This window comes from Alligator mississippiensis, chromosome 1 (assembly GCF_030867095.1).
Source record: "Alligator mississippiensis isolate rAllMis1 chromosome 1, rAllMis1, whole genome shotgun sequence".
NCBI lineage: Eukaryota > Metazoa > Chordata > Crocodylia > Alligatoridae > Alligator > Alligator mississippiensis.
In genome coordinates, this window is record NC_081824.1 from 94,247,387 (window position 1) to 94,270,435 (window position 23,049).

The 23,049-nt window shown below is 44.4% G+C and overlaps 1 protein-coding gene across 1 annotated transcript in view; it reads left to right on the forward strand.

Annotated features, from left to right (window-relative positions):
* The first annotated feature begins 2,317 nt into the window (after positions 1-2,317).
* The window catches only part of FOXO3 (forkhead box O3), a 142,147-nt gene continuing 121,415 nt past the window's right edge, over positions 2,318-23,049 (forward strand). Inside the window, exon 1 of the mRNA XM_019499901.2 lies at positions 2,318-4,289. Within this exon, the coding sequence (XP_019355446.2) occupies positions 3,747-4,289 (543 nt within the window). The 5' untranslated portion in view covers positions 2,318-3,746. The remainder of the gene's footprint in view (positions 4,290-23,049) is intronic.

The window sequence follows — 23,049 nt, forward strand, 5'->3', positions numbered from 1 at the left end:
CTGCCTCAATCCTCCATCTGTTTAATAGGGTTAATACTACTTCCTTCCACCCTTTGTCTGTCTTGCTTATTCATACTGGGCATTGTTTAGTACACGTACAGAGCACACCTAGCCTCTAATGGCCAAATGCAGCTATGGAGTAATGTCATACAAACAAACAAACAAAATAAATATAATATAATTTGGGCCAACATTGTCAATTTTCAACTTAGCCCTAAGTGCATCCTCCTGAGACAGCCTGGGAGGATGACTGGAGATTCAGGGATGCATCTCTTTTCTCATCTCTCCAAATCTCAGAGCCCACTTGAATCACCAGGTGGTCTAGGAGAATAGTAATAGATGCTCGTCTGGCACAGCTTGGATTACTGCTGACATCTGGTATCCTTCAGTGGCTGTTCAGATATTGATTGATGGTCTGAACATGTCTTTACAGTGCCTTGAGCAATGGGGTCTGGGCCATAGCTCTTAGGAGCTAGCACAATACAAATAATAGTAATCAGTATAGTTTTCATGAACAAATGTCAGTATCCCATATGCACCTTAGTCAATACCCTATTCATAGACTGAATCACCCTTACGTTCCTATCAATGGCCTCTCTACGACAGAATCCAGTGACAGACACATGCATGTTGATGATCCAATATAGACCCAAATTGAAGTCATGTACTGCAATGTGTGCTGCTTTAATTGAAAATAACCTGTTATCATCTACACCTGCATTTATTCCAGTGAATTAAGATTCCCCCCTTACATTTGGATAAATTCAGCTTTATTGTCATACATACTAAAACATACTAAATCTTGTAGTTGAAATCTCGGTTGTAGCTTATATTTATCGATCCCTCCTTCCCCCCATAATGCAGCAATGGTGAAACACTCTACATGGGGCCTGGGTTTGTAATGGAGCAAAACCACAGCAATATGGTCAAAACTGAAGGCCTTCCCCAGTATGTAGCTGCCTGCAGAAGGCATGTCAGATCAGGGCCTTACTGTTTTAAAACCATTTAAAATTAAGCTGTGTACAAACCCCATTGCTCATACATAACTATAAATAAATCAGGGATAATTTAATTTGTCTGTTGAGGTAATTCTATCTAGAAACACATTAGAGGCAAACTTACTTTTCAGGCAACTGTCTCTATCCAGGAGATAGGAATACATTGCTTTGGTACTAAACCAAACACAACAAAACTGTAAATACAAATCCCTGCAATTACTAATGCAGATATGCTGCTAAGTATTTATATCTGCATTCAAATGAAGAGACTCATATTTAGTAATCTCTGGCTTTTATCAAACCAAGTAATTGGCATAGCCTTCCTTCAAGCTATTTGGGAGGTATTTCTGGTACAGTGTGTACTTGAAGGAGAAAGTGGAATGATATGCACATGTGTACATGCCTGGACATGTGCCTTCAGTCACCCACAGTGCTGAATGGAAGTTAAAAGGGACTTTCAATTTAGGTTTTCTAAAAATAGCTTTCCATATAAGAGCAACAGAAAATTTAGAACAAAAATTACAACAAACCTTCACCCCACTCTTCTCTGCTGTGTGGAAGCTATATGTTCAACTGTTTTGCTGTAAAGTAATTGAAAGCAATACCTGCTGAAATTATGTACTAGTGCCTGAGCACCCTGAGTACGTTTGACTGAAAGCAAACTATAAACAAAACTGAATGTACTGCACTGGTGCCTAGGGCTCTAGATCAGACATGCAGAAACAAGGGGAATAATAATAAAAAACAGTATTACTTTGCACATGTATAGCTTTTCATCTGAGAACCCTAAAGCCCCTTCCCAACCCTAATCAATACGGCCTCACAACTCCACTGTGAGGCAAGGATGTTTCATGAGCCCTGTGTATGAAGGAAGATGAAACTGAGGCAACAGCCCAGATCCTCAAGGTCACTCAGAGCAGGGGGCAGAGCTGAGAAAGAAAGGAAAGCAAACTGGCTGTTCAGGGCGCTTCATGTTTAGTCAATGAAGGTGTTCGTAGCACAGGCATGGCTTTTTCTGAAGCAGCTTTAACAAAGCAATGTCTCTTTAAGTCTCCAGAGCTCTCTGTATTATGCTCTAAAAGAGGCTGATATTATATACACTAGTCCTCTAGACGTCCTGACTTGGCGGGGGGTTGAAGCCAGGTTATTACCCCAGCATTTGCGGGGGACAGAGGCCGATCTGGCCGATAACACCGCTTTCTTTCCTGCAGTCGCTTGTAAACTTGTCCCTGGGCTGCCTGCAACCCGGCCCTTCCCTCCCTGTGGGCGGGGACCAGGCGGCTGCGGGGTTAGGTTGAGACTCCCTGCGTGTGTGTATAACTTTGTGTTGCCGCCGCTGGTTGTTAGGAGAAGGAATGTGGAAGTCAGCGGCGTGCGGGGCGGCGGGCTGCTCGGGCCGGCTGCCGCGGCGATCCCCGCCCTCCCCGCGCCACTCGCCGAGGCCCCGCGCGGCCGGCGGCCCCGTCCTGCCCGGCCTCTGAAGGGAAGGCGGCCGGCAGCCGGAGAGGCGGCGGGCCAGGGGCAGGAGCAGGAACCCGGCGGACGCTGGATCCGGACGCGGGCTGGGAGCGGAGGTCGCTGCTGGCGCCTCCCGGCGCGGAGCCTCGCGCTGCCGCGCTCTCCGCCGCTTTCCCCGGCGCTTTTTTCAATGACTTGAGCGACGCTGGGGGGTGGGGGGAGGAAAAGAAAAAACCTGTCAAGATGGCAGCAGTAGGAGCAAGGAGGTTATGAACGTAGTGTTGATGCTGGAGCCAGCCCCGTCCTCCTGGCAGCCCGGCGGCCCCCGGACCTGTTGGAAGACTGCACATTTTACTGCGTTTGGTTCGGATCAGTTGTTTTTTGGGTGATTTTTGGTGGTTGTTTTTTTTTTTTTTTTTTTTGCGCCGCCCCCCGCAAGAAGGAGGGGAGGAAGCCCAGGGTGGCGGCTTCTCACCTGTTCCGCTGGATGTGAATTGTTATTGGTATTATTTTTTGCTTGATTTTTTTTTTTGTCGGAGGGGAAGGGAGGGGGGCGGACATAGGAAAGCGACCTGCGAAGCTGTGAGCCCCGTCGGAGGCGGCCAGGACTTCGGTGTGAAGGAGGCACAAAAGTCTTCGGTGCCACTGGAAGGACGTGGCTCCTGCCGCCGGCGGGCAGAGCAGCGCGGGCAGCCGAGCGAGGAGGAAGCGCGGTGCCCACGCGGCGGGGCCGGCTCGGCGCTGGGGGCTGCGGGGAGGGGGCGCTGCCTCCCGCCGCCGGGAGCCGCACGGAGTGAAACATAAACACACACACCGCGCACACCAGCCACACGCAGGCGACACACACACCAGATACACACGCGCGCGCACAGCACAACACAACACAGGCGACGCATACGCATAGACACAATCGCACAACACACACCTAGACATACACACGCATAGAAACACGCACACGAGAAAGGGCACACAGCTACACACCGGACACACACGCGCAAGCACAGACAGACCCCCCCCGCCCCAGAGCCGGCTGCCGGCGGCGCCCGGTCCCAGCCCGCGGGGCGCCACATCTGGTGCATCTGGCGGCGCTCGCGTTTGGCGTGTGGCGGGCGGGCCGGGGTGGGCGGGGGGCGTGGTGCGGGTGTGGGTGTGGGTGCGGGCGGGTGCTGTGCTAGGCAGGATCTTCATGGCGAGCGGGGGCATGTGCGCCCGGCTGCCCCCGGCCTGCTAGGCAGCGAGAACAGTGGCAGAGCAGCGGCAGCCTCCCGCCGGAGCCGGAGCCGCGAGAAGATGGCAGAGGCGTCGCCGCCCGCGCCCCCGTCGCCGCTGGACGTGGAGCTGGACCCCGAGTTCGAGCCCCAGAGCCGGCCGCGCTCCTGCACTTGGCCGCTGCAGAGGCCCGAGCTGCAAGGCAGCCCGTCCAAGCCCGCGGGGGAGGCGGCCGCCGACGCCGCCTCCATGATCCCCGAGGAGGACGACGACGACGAGGACGGGGGCGGCTCGGCCATGGCCATCGGCGGCGCCGGGCCCAGCGGCGGGGACGCGGCGCTGGTGCCGGACGAGGCGGCGCGGCTGCTGGTCCCGGGGCCGGCCGGGGCCGGGCTGGGCGCGGGGCCGGGCGCGGGGGCCGCCGCCACCGCCTCTTCGGCCCCGCGCAAGTGTTCGTCGCGGCGCAACGCGTGGGGCAACCTGTCGTACGCCGACCTGATCACCCGCGCCATCGAGAGCGCCCCGGACAAGCGCCTCACGCTCTCGCAGATCTACGACTGGATGGTGCGCTGCGTGCCCTACTTCAAGGATAAGGGCGACAGCAACAGCTCGGCCGGCTGGAAGGTAGGAGCGGGGCACCCGACCCGCGAGGGGCTGGGCTGGGCTGGGCTGGGGGCTGCTGCTGCTGCTGCTGAGGGGCGCCCTCCCCGGCCCCTGCGAGACGAGCGGGGGGAGGGCGGCGGGGGCCACCTGCTCCCCTCAGCCGCTGGGGAGTTCCTCCAAACAGAGACTTTTCTCCCCCCCACCGCCTCCCTTGATAGTTGTCTGGCTTTTCCTACATGTTAGGGCAGCTGGGGGACCCTTCTGCTACAGAAACACATCGCCCTGCCCATCTCTCTCTCCCCCTTCGCTCTGGGCACTGGTCCGGGCAGCCGGGATCCGGTCCGGACCCAGAGGGAAGGGAGACAGGATCCGCTTTTCTTGCAGGTTGTTTACCTCCTGACTTTGAAAGCACATGGGGTCCAGGCAGTTTTGTTTTTATAACTGGAGCTCCTTTCTTTAAAAGAACACACACTCCCGTGCTAATATTAGACAGCCAAACTTCTTTCTTTCTTTGTCTACTTTCTCTTCATTCTTTCCTGTCTTCCATCCTTTCTTTCTCTCCTTTCCTTCTCATCCTTCTTTCTTTCTTTCTTTCTGAGCTCCCCCCCAAAACTGGTTGCCTTCAGTATTTATTGCGTTCTTCTGTGCATATGGCACATGCCCCGTCTTTTAAGCATTCCAGCTGCTCAGAAAGCAGTGTCACTGGCATGATGCAGGGTGGCTATTTAGCAAGGAGGAAAAGGCTGGCTCTCTTCAGTAGCAGCTCGGTGCCAGTATTGCAAGTCTTTACGGCTGAGCATCTGACCCAATGCCAGGAGGAGGATTTTTTGAAGAACTTTGATCCGATCGATGAGGAATGACATTTCCCATCACCTTTTTTCTGTTTTCTCACACTGGGGAGAGTTTGCATACTAGGCAGAGATAGATCACATGAAAATAGTCTAAGCTGGAGGATTCCCAAAACTCATTCTCATGTTTGAGACGTGATAAGGGTGGTATGTAAACGACTTCCCCCCTTCCAAATGGAACTTTACAGGAGAAGTGTTTGTGTTGCATTTGACACAGGAGAAATGTTTTAATTAAAACAAGAGCAGTAGCTTTCCGAATTCAAGCCTTGAGTTTCAAAGCCACAGATGTAGTTTTAAGCTTTGAGGCCTGTTTTACATACATTTTTATGAGACACTACAAGCACCATGTAGAAATCTAATATGACACTCCTCGCTTTCCTGTGGTAGCTTGCTATCATTTGCAAAGTATGGTTTTCAGACCTCAGCTGTTTTCATACCATATCTGTTATGACAAAGCCAGTCTTTTATACTTTTGAGTTTTCAGGAAACTGTTTCAGACCAACCAAAAGAACAAGTTTGTAAGGCAAAAAGCCTGATACCACTTCCATTCAAATGAGTGATAAAACTCCCATTGACTTCAGGAGAAGTAGGATTTGGGCCATAATGCAGTGCTGGCATTGATTAGTATGCTTAATAGAGTTGCAATTTTTCTGACAATTTATACTGTTAATTTGATATTGATTCCATTTCTGAGCAGCATTAACTGGTACTTGGAGCTAATTAAAATGTTAAAAAGTTGGTTCCTTTGAGATTTCACTGAGTTTAGTTCAGAACTTTCTCATCAGAGGATGCATATATACGTGGTAAAAATTCAGAATCTTGCTTTGTGTTGAGGGCAAATTGTCTTTACCACTGATGGTGACCCATTTGATTGTCTTAACAATCAGTGTGTATTTTGCCTGTGGGTGGTAGAGGCCTGGTGAATGGGGCAAAGAAGAGGTCAGGTGCTAATAATTTGCCAGGCATCCCAGCCTGATGATGAGTTTAATTCCTGCAGGGGCTAGAGGTCCTTTTAAGGATCTGCTTCTTGATTAGAACATTAATTTGTGTAAAGCCACTGCTGTTAAAGAGAGGCCGCTCTTTATTCTCTTCAGTACCTAAAACATATTCTGTCTTTTTTTTTACCAGCTTTGTTTCCCTTATGTGTAACAGCTTTGTGACTGATACCAGTTTTTCATGCTGGATGTTTGGAAATCAGGGAAACAGACATTTCAAGTCTGGTAGATATTTCTGTATCATAATTTTTTTCCCTTTGTCTAAAATATTTTTCCAGAAATCATTTCATTTTTGAAGACAAGGAGCACATTTAGCAATGATATTCCCCTCTGGCATCACAATGGAAAATTGTCATTTTAAACAAAGGGAAGAAGATTTTTTCTCATCAAACATATTATTATATAGCAAATATTAATCTCGCTTCCAGTGATACCTGTGATAAAAACATAAACTATAAAATAGCTGGGATTATTCTTCCCAAAACAATTATTTTAAAAGTTATAAAGTTGTGACTCTCATGCAGCTGTGTTTTGGTTTGGGTTGTTTTTTTGGTCTATAGTATTAAAGCAGAAGTGAATATTCAGTTGTGATTAGGAAGGCAAATATTGCTTTTCCTCTCATTCAGATAAGGTTTGCCTGGTTCACACACTAAGGCTGATTTGCTCCCCATGCCCTGGTGGAACGTTAGCTAATCTAATATTGGCTGATGGGTAACTAGAGAATAGCACAGTAAATCTCCTTAGACCCAACATATGCCATGCACTCTAGTATATCCATGTGCAAGCCATTTTAACACTACCTTGTACACTTCTAGACCATTAGACAATGATTCAGATACATGACTCGGTACCTGTCCACTGCTTTGTGGATAGTTAAAAAAGTGAACATTTTAACTTCTGGTTTTCTGTGAAAAAACCTTTGAGGGAGAGTGTGCATGCTGCAGTATGTAATGTCACACATTTAAGTGAATTATATGTAAGGTGTGTTTTGTAGTTTCTTGTTCACCAGATTTATATCTGTGGCAGTTTTGTAAACTAGAGTATCTAATTTACAGAGTCTTGCACTAAAACTGTGCATGCACAAAATCACTGTCACCATTGCTTTTTATTAACTTTATTAAAATGTTCAGGACTCAGTAACTTTCTTTGCTTAATATGCCCTGAAATGGAAACTACAAGCCCCTCTGTGTATGGATTGGAAGAGTGCCTAGTTTCACTATAGCTTCTGCAGATACTTTGGTATCTCTCCCCATAATGTTATTTTTCTGATTTCTTCTAACAGTAGCCTGTGAAATGTAGTCCTTCCTACATAAAGAGTACACTAGGGGGACTATTTTCCTCTTGGTTGAGTACTATCCTAAGACTGCGAAACTGGTCTTTTATACATAGATACCAATAATCCTTGAATTTAAATGTAGACAATTTGCTTTGCTTTGTTTTTGCATCACAAGCCTAATTGTTTTCCACCTGTTGCATTTATCTTCCTTATGAAAGGTAAATACCAGCTGCTGCTATTTTTAAAAAAATTTTTGGAAACTTGTTTTAAGAAAATGATGTTGTGTACAAGAACTTCTTTTAATTCAGCTTTGCTTTTACTGACTAGCTTCTACTGTAGTTCATTAGGTTTTAAAAATAAGGTGCAGGTGGAGGTCTAGTCTCTACTGCTGAGAGAAGAATGAAAAAAACCTGAGAAATCTGTGTGGAATGCTAAGATACATTCAAGTTTGGTCCTTTTTTGGGAGGGGAACAGCACCACTCTCTTCCCTTCCTAGTTCTTTGGGAGCCACTCTTGGTCTAACAGGAGCAGGAGACTAAAACTTACTAAGATGTATCAGTTTTACTCTGCTGTACTTAACTTTTCTGGTACCCCGTCTTCGAATTTAATAGTAGCAAGGGTAATTTTTCCAGCCTTCCCCTCTATTCTTACTTTTTAGTTCTAAAGTGGTTTAATAATTAACTTAGAAGAGTTTGGGCAGATAACTGTAATCTGACACTTTAGGTACTAACATATAAAGCATTTCAACAAAAGCTTAATTTTAAGCATACGAATAGCCCTTTGCGACTTTGGTGGGATCGTTCACATGCTAAAAGTTACATATATACTGAGTGCTTTGCTAAAACATTCTCTTAGCATGCCATACTTTAACGAATTATTTAGTAAGTTCTGTTATAGTGCATGGAGACAAACAAAATAAAGAGAAGACAGTTCTGGCCCCAAATTGTGAATGGACAGGTGACACAGTTTTTACATTAGATGAGAGGAAGAGGTTTCAGTGTCGAAGTGATAAACCTTTTCCATTTTCTTTTTAAGCTTCCAGTAGAAGATAAAAGCATTAAAGCACATAAACTGATGACCTTTGTCATCTTACACCGTATTCATTATTTCACGGACCTCTGCTTTAGGTCTCTGAATAACCTAGATCTAAGTTTTCACTTTCTTTATAATGTATAGTGAGACAGTTAGCCATGTTAGTTTGAAGTGAGGCAGAAGGCAGGATAGGGTCTTTATAGAGTTAGTCTGTAAGGTGCCACCCTGCTCTGTCTTTTACCATGTATATCCAGGGAACTGTTACTAAAGGTGCAAGAGGTGTTGGGTAGCTCCCCCAATGGCATGCTAGTGAGGAAGGCCTTTACTTGCTGAAGGCCATTCCCAAGAGTGGCTCCCAAGATGCAGGTTTATTACCTTAGTCGATGCTGCTGACACCAGTTCTATGCTTGGCCCAAATAGCAAAACTGTTAACTGGCCTAGAGCAGTCTTTCTACCAACTGGACTCACATGCAGGTTTTAAAATTATTTACCAGTTTTAGAACTACAGTAAATTACCAAAATTAATATTCCTGAAATTGTTAAGAACAAAATGCTACCTTAGATGATTGTACAATATTGGAATTCTTTGTTTTATTAGTATGATTGGAAATACAGGACCGTAGTTAAGGTGTACAATTGAAGGGTGAGAATTTAGGTCTCACACCAGCTACCATATCTGCCTGTCTTGAAATGTATGGTTTAGGTTAGCTAAAATTGGAATGTAAACTATGCTACCATCTTTTATTGTTGCTACTACTTTTTTTCCTAGTCCAGGGAGACTGTGGAATGCTATACATGTGCCTGTGCATTTAAAATGCAAATAATTAGGGTTAGCCTCATGGTTTTGCTGACCTGGGAAAACCAGAATACAAAATTCAGCAGCAGTCCTTTGATTGAGGCTAGCAGGAGCTGGGACGGTTGCATACATTCCTGCCTCTGAATCTAGGATTAATTGACTGGTTGTGGAGGGAGCTGCATTAAATCCCCCTGGAGAAGCAGAGCCATTTTCATGAAGTTTGAGCAGAGGAGGATAGAAGAGTAACAGTGAAACCAAACCAGACTATGGGAATATGTACTTTGGGCTGGGGCGGGGGGGGGGGAGGAGAGGGAAAGGAGTGGGGCTTAGAGGGACTGTCCTGCAGATGAGGAAAACTAATGAGGAGTGAGTAAATCACTTTCTTGGCTCACAAGCCTGTGCAAGGTGCCCAAAGGAATTTGTTTGCCAACTATTTTATAAAAAAGGCATTGGAAATTTTCTACCAGGATTGCTGCTTATTTGCAATACAGTTACTACAGGTCTTAGTGCAGTGGTCACCAACCAATGGATCCCGATCCACCGGTAGGTCTCAGAGCCTTTTGCGGTTGATCTCAGAGCCTCTTGGAGTTGATCTGAGGCTGGGGTGCCTGCGTACATGCATGCACATGCCCCAGCCCAGCAAGTCAGTCCATGAGGGAGGGAAGGGGTGGGGGCTAGATTGAGGCCCCCTTGGTGAGGGACAGTGCTGCAGAGTCAGGAGCAGGGGTAAATTGAGTGGGGCCTTGGCCTGGTGGGACTTACCTTCTGGGGAGGTGCGCCCCCAAATAATTTTTCTCCCTCTGCCTTGGTCTTCCCCCACCTCCTCCCCTTCCCACAGACTTACCTGCTGGGCAGGGGGAGGGCAAGTGGCAGCAGCGCACAGTAGATCTTGGGTTGCTTTTAAATGCCAAAGGTGATCTCCTACTTAAAAAGGTAGGAGACCACTGTCTTGGTCTTGGTAATGGCAGCTTTCCAAGGTGGAAACTGAAAAAGTTGCATAATGCAAGTTGTAACTTAGACTAAAGTGTTTACCTGCCTCTCTCCTACCTTTGTAAGACCTTTCCTTCCATCTTTGTCATATAAAAGATATCCAAGAGCAGTGCATGAAATGGCAGCTTTAATTTCTTTTGATGGTATTAAGACTATTTGAATCTGGCTGATCGAAGGTAAACTCTCAGTGTTCTCCTTTTAATATTTCCTTTTGCAAAGAAAACTGGTTCAAAGAAAAACTGGAACTCTCTAGTTCGCAGTGGAGATAGGCAGCAGTCTCTGTAGATCCCATGACAGAAGGCACATGCAAAGCTCTTGATAAGTACTGAGCCTGTGGAGTGGGCCTACCTGATAAGGGAACACTCAGGTTAGGATGCTTTTGATGTGGCTTTAGTTATGACTGATGATACATGCATGTTATTGTGGTTTACTAGCAAAATAAAATGTTAAAGTAAGGAAAGAGTTAGTGTATTCAGTAATGCTTGCTCAGCACCACCATGGTTAATTCAGTTAATTTAGTAGTTGAATTATTTTTAACCACTTATTTCCTCTTTTTGTGCACTTCTTTTACCAACTTGTGCTGTTTATATTTGTACATGTCCCCAACCATCCCCCCCACCCTGCACTTTTCAGTCTTCTCTAAGCTAGGAAAATGAAGCATGTTTAGCAAAGTCCTTAGATAGTGCATATTAACTCATATGTTTTTAAACACCACTTAGCACCTAATGTGAACACAGGGTTTGCCTACAGGAGGGGATTTACCTTGAAGTGGGATGCTTTGTTTTAACTGCTTTGAACAAACTGGCACTTGGTAGCCCATTCAAACAACCAGACAACTTTTGCTTCACTTATAATAAGACACTGTTTCTGCATTGCCTAGAATTTCCTTTGAAGTATGAACATAGTAATTGTGGGTGGATATCCCATTCTCCTCTGCACTTCTGTGAGGCAACATGCATTGTGGGATTGTCCCTGTGATGCTGGGATCGGCCAGATAACTGAAAGGCATTTACGTCCAGGGATCAAACTCTCAAAATCTCAAACTCTAAAAATCCCATTGTTCCTCTCTTCCCATTATCCCAAAATCAGATTCTTTTGGGGGTCTCTGGGGTGCCTAGCAGGTTCCTAACAGACAGGTCTAGATGTAACAGTTCTCCGCTGTATCTTTCTGGTATTTGGGAATCTGCTGTGCCTGGAGCCTTTCAAGCCAATCACTGGTCTTCTGGGCAGTTTTGGTTACAGTTTTTTGTAGCGCAGCAGCTTTAGCTACAGCTACCCCTTCTTCAGTTTCTGCCACACCAAGAGGAGAATGAGAATGGGATGTAAACAAGGAGGAAGATGAGGAGGAGGACAGTGAGATCAGCTGTTTCTGGAGCTAGGTACAGGTACTTTTGTAGGTATGGTTTCATTCCCTGCAGTAGCATTTCTGGGCTTGTTTGTGGGACAAGATTATGCTGCAGCTCCTGGGCTGACCAGCACTGTTTACCAGGATGACAAGGGGCACCGTACTAAAGATGTGGGAGATATGCATGGAAAGGCAGAATATGAAACTTTCATTTTCATGGACAAGCCACCCATGGCTCCATCCTGCTCCCGGTTCCGGGTCCCATGTGGGCAGCACCCCCAGCCCCTACCCCACTCCCTCCCTCACTGTGGGGGCCTTGATCTGCTCCCTTCTGCTCCCCTTCCCTCCCCCACATCCCTTTCTTCCATAGAGTTACCTGCAGGGAGCTGCTTTTCGCACTGTCCAGCTCTGTTCCTGGCCCCGTGCATGCACATGGCCGCGCATATGCATGTGGCACCCCCTGTGTCTCGCTCCCAGCAACCTGAAGCAGGACCTCTTGCAGGCTAGAATGCCGCTTACCTGCAAGGGAAACCTGCCATTTCTTCAGAGAACCCAGGCATCTGGGGGCCCTGGCTCCACAGGGAGAGGGAACCCAGGTGTCCAGGGCTCTGGCCAGAAGGCATAATTATTGGTAACCATTATCGGCTACAGCAGCCAAAAAAAGCTGCCGGCCAATAATGTCATTTCCCCTTTTATCAGTGCTGATCCAGTAGGTAACCGATATATTGGTGCACTTCTAGTTGCTAGTGCTTCATAGGCCTCTTGCCCCCCCCACTAAGTTTCCAGATCGGTGGGGAGTGCCCCCCTCTTCAGCTGTATGCCCGATCAGGCCAGCATTTAGGGTTGGTCGCAGCATGCCAGATCCTACCCAATACATGGCCCTAGACCTGGCGTGCCATGTCCAACCCTCACATCCTGGCTCTGGAGACACATCATAGGTTGAACCTGACAAGCTGAGTCTGGGACCACGCACTGGCCCACTGCTGTGTGCTGCATCAGACCCAGCACGTGGCTCCAGAGCCCACATGTGATCCTAGGCTCAGCACAGAGCTGGCAAGCCAGTGCACAAGGTTGGACGGACCCACTGCATGGCCTTGGCCTCTGTTCCAGCATTCCAGATCAGCTCCACCACATGGCTCAAGGACCAGTATACCAGGTTGGGCCCTACAATACAGCCCCTAGTCTTGAGAGCCCAGACCTCAGAAACTTACCTGTACTCCAAGGTAAGATCTTTTCTCCTTCCTGGGGCCTTGCAAAAATAGTGTGTGTTTTGTATTTGGAAGCATGTTAAATGTGAGCGAATGAGGTAATTGTTTTATCAACTGAGAGCAGCTGCAGGATGTGCCTTTGGGAGACCAAAGGTAGACAGAGGTGGATGGTGCTTACTAACAAGAAGGTTTGAGGCCAGCAAACAATGTGCGACTAAGATTATAACTGCAGTGTTCTGTGTAGCATCTGCAAGACCCAGGGATAGAGCTTTGCAAAGATCAGAAGAGGAATATTCGGAGACTTCAACATGCTTTGAGCAGTTTGTAAGACACCTTTTCTTAAATGGTAATCACCAGGGGCACATTTTCAGAGGCCTCGGGCATCAACTTTGAGGAAAGGGCATTCTGTTTTTTGATATGTGCCTTTCCTAGCATTCTGTGTTATTTATTGTAGCTGATGGTACATATCAGCAATAATACAGAATCATGAGCTCTTGGGCTGTCTGGGTTGTTTTTCTGGTGAGGTCTTAAGTTTGTGGGCTCTGCCTGCCATGGTCAATTTTAAATAGGAGAGTGGACTTTAATATTATGCAGGAAATACATTCTATACCCCTTGGTTAATTTTACATAGAAAAGTACCGGGATGGTCAAGCTTCAGCCTGTATGCCACAAGTGACCCGGGGAGCCTCTGTGTATGCCACGTGGCAGCGGAGCTGGGCAGGGAACACATTTGCAGGTAGGGCAGAGCAACAGATCGGGCAGGGAGCAGAAAGCAGAGCAACAGATCAGGTAGGGGAATGGGATCAATAGTAACAAAGGGGCTTTCTCTGTAGCACGCTCGTGGGGTGTTATACATTTTTGCTTCATGGGGTTTGTTTGTGTGATTTGTGTGCCTTAATGAATTTATAAAATTGCGGATTTGTCTTTCCACTGCAGGGCCAATGTGAGTGCCTGGGTGTACTGGCCTAGCGGTTTAATGATCTAAATGCAGGTTTTGTTACACATGCTTTGTAGAGTCTTTATAGAGCTTTGTGAATTTTGCAAGCAGCGGAGATTGGATTTTCGTTCTAATGGAAATACTTTGGATTATGGGTGAAAATAAAAAACTTAAAAAAAAAATCCTAAAAGCACAGATGCTTAATTAAGCACAGTGCAGCCAGGGCTCAAAGCAGGAGTTTGAATGGAAGGACAAGGAACATTTTAGCTGAGAAAGCCAGGAGCATGGGTTCACTATAGGAAAGCTCTTAGTCACTGTTACCAATCTTTCCTCTTGTTGGCGTAGAAATCTTGGGGCTGGAGTCATAGGGAGCACTTTCCCTAGCAGTGCATTGACAGCTGAAAGGCATGCCATCTTGGTCTCTCTGTCAAACCTTTTCATGAGGGGTAAGTAGAGTCTAGCAAGATGTACATGGCTTTTATTCACCAGAATGCACTGTCCTGATGTACACAGCTGAAAGGGCCTGCTAGCATACTTTCTTCCTCTAGAGTACTGTTTCATATCCCCTGCAGACATGTTCAAAGTTTTCTGTGCCTTTAACGTTGTTTGGCAGTGAATCCAAGGCACATTGGAAGTTAACAGTGTTGAGACCTTTTTAATAGCCCTCTGCTCTGTACAGGTACTCCTCACTTAACGTCGTCCTGGTTAATGTTGTTTTGTTATTACGTCGCTGATCTATTAGAGATCATACTTGTTTAAAGTCGTGCAGCGTTCAGTTATAACGTTGTTGGAACGCTGCCTGCGAGTAGGTGTAACTACTGTGATGTAATTGGAATTGCTTAACATCGTTTTGCTTAAAGTTTCATTTTTCAAAAACGTAACTACGATGTTAAGCGAGAAGTAGCTGTATATACTATCTAGACTTTGCCTACTGCTGCAATTTACTTTGCATGTAAATTTGTACTAATAAATTGCTACTATTATACTGCTTTGTAAAATTTCTCTGAGAAAGAGCTGCCTTTCTAGGATTTGTTTTGATAAATTGGTCCTCAGAACAAACTTGTACTGAATAACCAAATGAATTGCTTGCTCGAACAAAACATGCTGCTGAAAATACACATTATGAAACACTTTCCCCACATTAAACGCATTTCTGTTGTAGATTCTGGGTGCATCTACACGTTCATTAATGCGCCGTAGTTACTGTATCTAGGTTGTAGCTGTATTGGTCTAAAGGCAAAAGGAATCAAAACTTGTGGAAGAGGTGATATCTTTTATTAGATCAACTAGATATTTGCAAACAAATTAGTTTGCAAATATCTAGTTGGTCTAATAAAAGTTATCACCTCTTCCTTGAGTTTTGATTCTGTAGTTACTGTGCATTTAGTTTAGTATTCCCTTAATGAAGTACTAACTTGAATGTGCAGTAACTACTTTCACTGCACGGTAGTGCTGGCACGAGGTTTTTTTGTGACGCTTACTGTGCAGTAGCCTAATAACAGTGCATAGTAGGTTATTAGAGTGGTTTTTGACCAGCTTGCTACTGTGCAGTGTTATTAGGCTATCATGCAGTAAGCATCTTGTGTAGATGTGCCCTCTGTGTGGAATCTGGTGCAACTGAAACCTGAACGTGCAGCATGGCAGGTGGGCTAAACTGCCTTTTCATGGAAGAAGTAGCTAACAAATACAGCAGGGTTGCCATTTTCCATTTTAAGTCCAAGCTGGGGTCTGGCAGGGAGGGGTTGTTGCTCAAGCAGGAGATCAGAAGTGAGAACTGGGGAAGGGAGAGGCTATGGCTGGAGTCTGGCTATTCTAAGGCAGATGGACTTGCTGTTGCATTCTTGATGAATGTGGTCTCTGCTTTTTTGGATGTGGAAGGAGGTCGTAACCCAAAGAGATGAAGAACAGCACTTGGAAAGAGTACTAACTTATACATACAATACCCAAGTTGGTGGCATGCGATTCTGTAGGGGGTGAGTGGGGGGTGTAGAACCCAGGATTGTATCATAACATGGAATAGCAGTAAGTTTCAAGTTTTAATAAAGGCATGCAGAGTGATGCTTGCTGGACTCCTCTGCAGTGCTGCTGGCAGCCAGAGGGTTTTCAGGGACAGAAGGCTGACTGCCAGTGGAAAGAGGGGTGTGCACAACCAGCTCTGTCACTACAGGGTCTGAATTACTCCCAGTTGTCAGGCCTGCAGGGAGCCATTGGTCACGCAGTCTGCAACGTCCTCTTGTCAATTGGCCATGCCAGTCAATGCTGGCGCCTCATTCCAAAATCCTTTCCAGCACCTCAAAGTATGGACAGGTGGCTGGAGCCCTGCCAGGGATCTGTTTCCCCCGCCCTTTGCTTTCTTGTGAGCCACTTCCGTATCAGTTGGTTTAGTTCAGCTCTGCATAGCACCCTGGTTGTTACCCTATTCAGTCTTAGCCTTAATTATTCCCTCAAATGCACTTACATTTCCATGTTCGGCTTTGCCTCTCTCCAGAGGGCAAGGAGATCCAAAACCTCAGCATGTCCAGTTGGAGTACAGCAAGCAGCACTAGAAAAAAATGCTAGGTATGCTTGCTGTATGTGCTGACTTCTGAAACATGTAAGCTCAAAAGGGTAGAACATGGCTGGGCAGCAGCATTTAAACGAAGAGGTGACGTCTGGTTACCATACCCCAGAGCAGTTGAGGGCACATGGGTAAACAGACCAGTGCACAAGACATTGTGCAAATCAGCATGAGGCGGCTGCTGGAATAGCACCAAAATAATCTGGAGCACAGACAGATCCATATGGACATTACTACAGTGTAACTCACTGCGGGATGAAATCATGGCTGATTCCAACCGGAGTCAGAACAATGCAACAACTTTACACTTACATTATTGTAAGGAATCGTCTTGTGTGGATACAGATCTTTTTACATTGATTCAACCTAGTTTACAAAAAGGTGTAAACCACCTGGCTAGACAAACCCAAAGACATTGGGGTCTGATTGTTTTTTATGCTGGAGACCATGCTGCACCCATGTGAAGGGCCATAAATGAAAGTAAGACCTCTTTACACTGCCAGAGACCTTGTCTGCATCACAAAATTTGCTTTGTCAGCAAGAAGTATGAAAAGTTGCAGTAGCTATGTTGGCACAAAGCCTTGGTGTGGAAGCAGCTAACCTGACAGAAGAGGACTTCTGTTAGTTTAGGTTGTTCAGAGAAGTGGTATAACCGTGCTGGTAAGACAACAACCCTCCCAAACCCCTTCATTTAGCATACATGTATTGTGTCTTTACTGTGTGGGTTGGCATAGCCATAGCAGCAAAGGCTCTGTAGTGGAAACAAGGTTGTAGTATCTTCAACTGGGCTTAATACAAATAAGAATCAGTCTTAATAGTGTTTCAGTGTGTGCTAACTGTGCTACGCCCCACTAAATTTAACCATGAATATGTTGTTAATAGTGTAAAATCTATGTACACTGTAGCCACAAACTCAGATTAAAAATGTGTTAGCTAACGTGTTACCCGACATAGTTCTCAACACACCATAATTTCCCAGTCTGTACATAACCTCTGTATGGCTATTTGTCATTGCAATTCACTGTTTTCACGTGCTTTGGCAGGCTGTTTTGTGATCCCCTTCCCCCCCCCCCGATAAATAATTTAGAATAAAGAAATTATGTAAATTAAGCTACCCTTATATTAGACTCTTATTTTCATGTTCTCCTAGCATTTGTTTATTTGAATTAGAAGACCTTTTAAATTAGCTTGAAATATACTCCTCTAACTGTACACCAGTCCCTAAAAGTCAGAGGGGGCTATTCTTACACTTATATCATTCATCTTGGGACTTTGGTGCAGCCCTTAATACCTCTAACTGCCACTTGTTTTGCAAGGCTGCTTTGGATCTTAGCTAACTTTTAGAGAATTTTCCAGGAACTCATAAGAGGAGATGATGCGTTTTCAAGTCATTGCACAAGATGTGGTATCCAAGACATGTAAACTCACAATCCCTGTTTTGTGCAATACAATCTGTTCTATCAGAAGTTTCACTATGCTCTGGAATGCAAAGCCATTTGTTCAACATGTCAGGTTTTCAGCTCAATGGTATTCCTTCAGCAGTTCATCAAATCTATAATTGTATGACACGGTTCATCTTATGCTTTTCAAGGAGAATAACACTGATAGTAGTAACAGCATTACCAACTGAAAAGGTGTAAAAACTCTCAAGTAGCCTGTGAATTTCTTCAAAGCAGTTGCTTTTTTCAGTAGCTTGGCATGTATATTTAACTACATTAAATATCCCTTTCTTCTGTCCAAAACATAAAAAATGAGCTAATGGCAGACTGCTGAAAAGGTATGACAGGAGGTTTCGAAGCCAGTATGGACAGTAACCAAAAACTAAAAATCTAACATTATTATTGCAGTATTCAGGTGACATTGTAGCTACAATGATCCAGGAATTTGTGCCAGATGCAAGGATTTTTTCAGGTGATATATTTTATGGGACTAACTTAATGGTTAGGATAGATCTAGGCAAGCTTTAGATTTGCAGTGCATTCTTCTTCAGATTAAAAAGTTTGGCAGTATGTTTTAAGGAGGCATCTGAAATGGAAGAAGGAACACATTTGATATGTTTTTAGGGTTGTTGGTTGTAGCCGTGTCGGTCAAAGGGACATTATATGTAGAATTAGGAAAACATTTTTCACACAAGGAGGTGGCTTGGGGGAAGAAAAAGAACAGACCGGTATCCATAAATCTGATATGCTGATCCTGGGGATGCAGCTTAAAGATGGAAAAAATTGTTATGCAGTTAAAAAAAAAAAAGTTTCACCTGGTTCTTTTTACATTAAAATGCATTTAAAATAAATGCCAGACTTTTCACACACCAACAAGTAAAGCTAGAATATTGCCCCAGCTGTATATAATAACCAGTATTGGTAGGTAGCAGAGCCTGTAGCCTCATAAGAACAGCTTTGCTTTTCCATTTTATTTTAGATTCTATGGGATGAAAATGAAGCTAATTGCAAGAAAAAGTCCTTTGACTTCTCTGCGTCTCATTTAAAATGAGCAGAAAATGGCATTGATTGAATGACATATTTTGGCATTAAGTATTTTTAATTTTTAATCTTTTCTGTCCAGTGTATTGTAGTTTTCAGATCCTGCTGAAAATTTCAGACTTTATTCAGTTTTTTAACTGCAAAGTTTCTTCTTGCCAAGAGACACTCTGACAAGTTTGCCTGCTTCTGGGAAGACCTCTTGCCATGCAGCACACTGACAACATTTTTGTATAAAATTGTGACCTGCAAGAAGTTTATAAAATAGGGCACTGAAGGAGTCTAATTTAAAGGCAGACAGAGCATAAATCACCACCTCTAGCTGATTGTGAAAGTAAAGGCCAAAGTACAAAAACGTTTCCTAGCTGCTAAAATGAAGCCCTGATAACAGAAGATAAGGTATGTGAAGGACAGAGCGGTATCTGACATTATTACGCTCACTTCTTGGATAATATTTTTAGTACCAAACTGCATGCTGCATAAAGGGTTTCTTAGAAAATGAGGTGCCTTGCTTAGGGTATGCTCTACTTATTTTGCAGCGTGTTGTGTTTTTAATTCTGGACCACTGTCAGATAGCATAATACTGAGTAAGTCCCAGATGAATGTGGGTGTTGAAAGAAGAAAAATAATATAAAATAAAGACGGGTGTTATCAACATAACAGTGAATGTTTATCCCATACTTCTGAAAAAAATGAAAGCAGAAAAAAAACTTTTTCTTTTTTTTCCAAGAAAGAATCTTGAGGGTCAAGAATCAACTCTGAACAAAGTTTGGTTGCATACTAAATCTCACAGTGAGTTGATTCAGTAGTTCACTAACTGCTGAAAGATAGTAAGAGTTCAAAGGTATCTGAAAGACTTCACAGTCTCATCAGATTCTTGCTCACTTAGGACACCACGATCTGTAGTATCAGTCGCAGCTGCTGGATCCTTGTGTATAAATAGCAAAGAGAAACACAGAACTGGCTAGGTTAGAAAGTTCATTTTGGGTTTTTCTAACAGCTGTGTCAGGATTATGACCCTGACTAAAACTTCTTGCATATCATTTTTTTTGCAAGAGCACCCCAAATGTGCAACATGGCAATAATAATTAATTAAAACAAATACATTGGAAATAGTTTGTTATAATATCATCCAGAGGATACAACAGTTTGCCTGTCTGGGGGGGGTGAGTCTACATGTATTATTAATGTGTAGCAATAGACTTTGGTGCATTATGCACTGGAGTTTATTGCTCCCAGGTGCGCCATTTGAACATGCGACAAGGACCGCAGCACATTGAGCCCCGCTGGAGCAGCCCCAGCTGGCAGGGGGCCCAGAGAGTCAGCCTACCAGCCTGCGGCTGCTCCAACCCTGATCGACATGCTGTGAAGGGGCTGGCTGAGGCACAAGGGTGCTCCAGTGCGAGGCTCGCCGCAGGTACTAACCTGCTGTGTAGTGTGTTAGTTTCCTGAGTTTCCTGCAGCCTAACAGAGCCTATGTGTAGATGCTGAAATGTTTACTGCGGTGCTAATTAGTCTACTACTCAGTAAACATTTGCTGTAGACAGGCCCGGGGAGTATGATAACTGTCATTTGAAAAATTAAGCGTAGATTTCCTCTGATTACAGTTTAGTTATGACTTGGCACTCCTCTTGCTAAATCATCCATCATACTGATCCCTTGATATCTGGTTTGGGGGTTTTGTTTGTTTTTATTTAAAGCCGTGCTTGTAACTGTGAAGCAAGTCTCAGCAGTATCACGCCTTCAGTTGTTCCATGTGGCGAATTCAGTTCAACAAAGCACCAGAGGTCTCTTTGGTACCAATACCATTCAAAGGCTGGATGTTTCAGCAGTGCATCGGGTTGCTTAGGTTGTGGATGGTGATGCTTTTCAGCTGTTTCCGTACTCTTTTGAATTATGTTTTTAAAAATTGTTTTGCAGCTGTGGCTGAGATGGTTGAGGAGCCACTCCAGATAGTTTTCACTGCTGTTAAGGACCACAGGAAAGTATTGTTAGGATAGCAGATTTAGAGCCGAATCCTGCCAACCTTATTTAGTTATTTCTTCTATAGACCGATTGCACGCAAAATCTGTGTTAAAAGAAAGCCAAGCACTCAGAAGTTAGGAAATACCAAAATTAAGGTTTTCTGTGCAGTTTTACTTTGGTCTCCTTGTGTGTGTTCATTATGAAAAGCTCTGTAATAACACAGTCACATGCTGTTTATTCCACAGGACCCTTGCTGGTGGATGAACACAGTGCACAAGATGAATGGTGCTCACTTAACATAATATTTTATTCCCATTATTAACTGCATACCATTTGATATTAATATTAATTTCCTCTGGGCTCTCCTGTGCCACTTATCACTGTGGTATGTGTGTGCTTACAAATAAGCATGCCCCAGCTTCTGATTGCAGACCCTTTGCATAGCATGTATACTGATAATCCATTTTCACAGGCTTCTTATCCTGCTGAGGAGTCCTTGCCCAGCCCTTCCCAGTACAATCTCCCTCAACCTCTTCTTATGCTCTCCTTTCCATACACAAATAGGTTCCTAGTTGCCACTGACTTCCCTCACTCCTCTCCCCATCTCCACATCCATTCCCTTGCCTCCACATACAGTCTCCTAGCCCAGGTAGCCCCAGTTCCTGCCTTCCTCTGCGCACACTTCTTAATCCCAGTGTCCTGGTTATCCCTGGTTCCTCATCCCAATTCCTACCCCAGTTTCTGCAGAAATTAAAGTTTGGCAGTGTTATAAACAACTGGAAGCAAGGTTTTACAACAGAAAGTATTGTACAGCCTTAATAGTAGATGTTACTAACCACCTTTCATTTACTATTATTTAAGTTAACCTCATGTAGAGAGAGGCCTGCCTTTTGCCTTATTTATGTAGGTAAACCTGCTTTGCTTTCACTATGAAAATGTTATTTGCTTTGAATAGCCCCATTCCCTTCATTGTAACTTTTTAAAGTAAGGGCTGCTCATTTTTGTCAGATGCAGAATCAGGCCATAAATCTGGAGACTTAGATCAGTGTTTCCTAATCTTTTCCAGCCCAAGGCACAATTACATTAATAAAAATTTTCTCCAGCACACCTGTTAAGGCATTCCCCATCCTCATACCTATTGTAGCTTATTAGCCATGGCAAAATTCCACAGCACACCTGTTCATTTCTGATGGCACACTTTTGTGCCACAGCACATGGGTTGGGAAATACTGACTTAGATTTCAGTTTTGCTGTGAGCCTTCCCTAGACAAGATGGTACTTCAGCAGTTCCAGTCCAGTGTGCTGCAGAGTAGTCTTTCAACTCTTGATCAGTTGAGACAGAAGTGGAATCCTCTTCCTTTGCTGGTTGGTGAAGGTGGGAGTGAATTAGTAATATTTTCCTCCAACCTCCTCAACATCCCGAAGTTTATTGGAAGACAGATTATGGCTTCCTTGTACCTGAACACACTGGTGAGTGGTTGAAGGTGGGGAAGTGCTCTATGCTATAGACCCTCTTCCACTTTTAACATGCCTACGATAGAACCAAGTCATCAAAATGGCTTTGTTCATTTTAACAGTATCATCAGCCATTTTTTAACTTCTTTAAAGTGTGTACTTTTAATAAAATGTAGGGGGTTTTAAGCATCTCGTTGATTCTTCATATACTTGTATCTTCTTTTATCAAAGTCTGTGTATACACATGCACAAGTGTACACAATTCAAAGTCAAAACTGACCCCTCTCCCTACTCTCATTTCCCGTAACATTAAATATCTATTTTATTTTCTGTCAATATTCTTGAGGCCATTTTAGTAGTTCCTCCAGTTGAGGGCTTCACTTAGAGTAGCTGCTATCCTTCAGATACAGTTCTTCATTTTCCCAGACTACTGATAGTAACTGTTTAATCACATATCTATGGGTCAGACTGTACCAGGATTTTCTGAGTGGTGATGACCTTGAGGAGTATTAAACTGGATGTAATGCTTCCAAGAATGGGAGATGTTTGTGCAATGGAGCTGGTATACATTGCTGAATCAATGACTGGCATTGTTAGCAGGATTTTGCTACAGGGGAGTCTTGCAACAGCATCACCATCTTTTTTTAGTGGATAATTTTTAATTGGTGTGTTTTGGTGAATATGGAGTTAGATATTTATGACCAAGAGGATACCTAAATATATAGTTGCTAAATATTGTCCCTACACACTGTATTGTGGCCTTGTGTTTTCTAAAAGTTCTGAGCTGTTTTATGTTCTTAGCAAAATATTATGATACATCTGTAGGAATATATGATAAAATTTATATAGAATTATTACAAAAATGAGAGGATCACAGAACACTAATTTAATCTCTTCTGA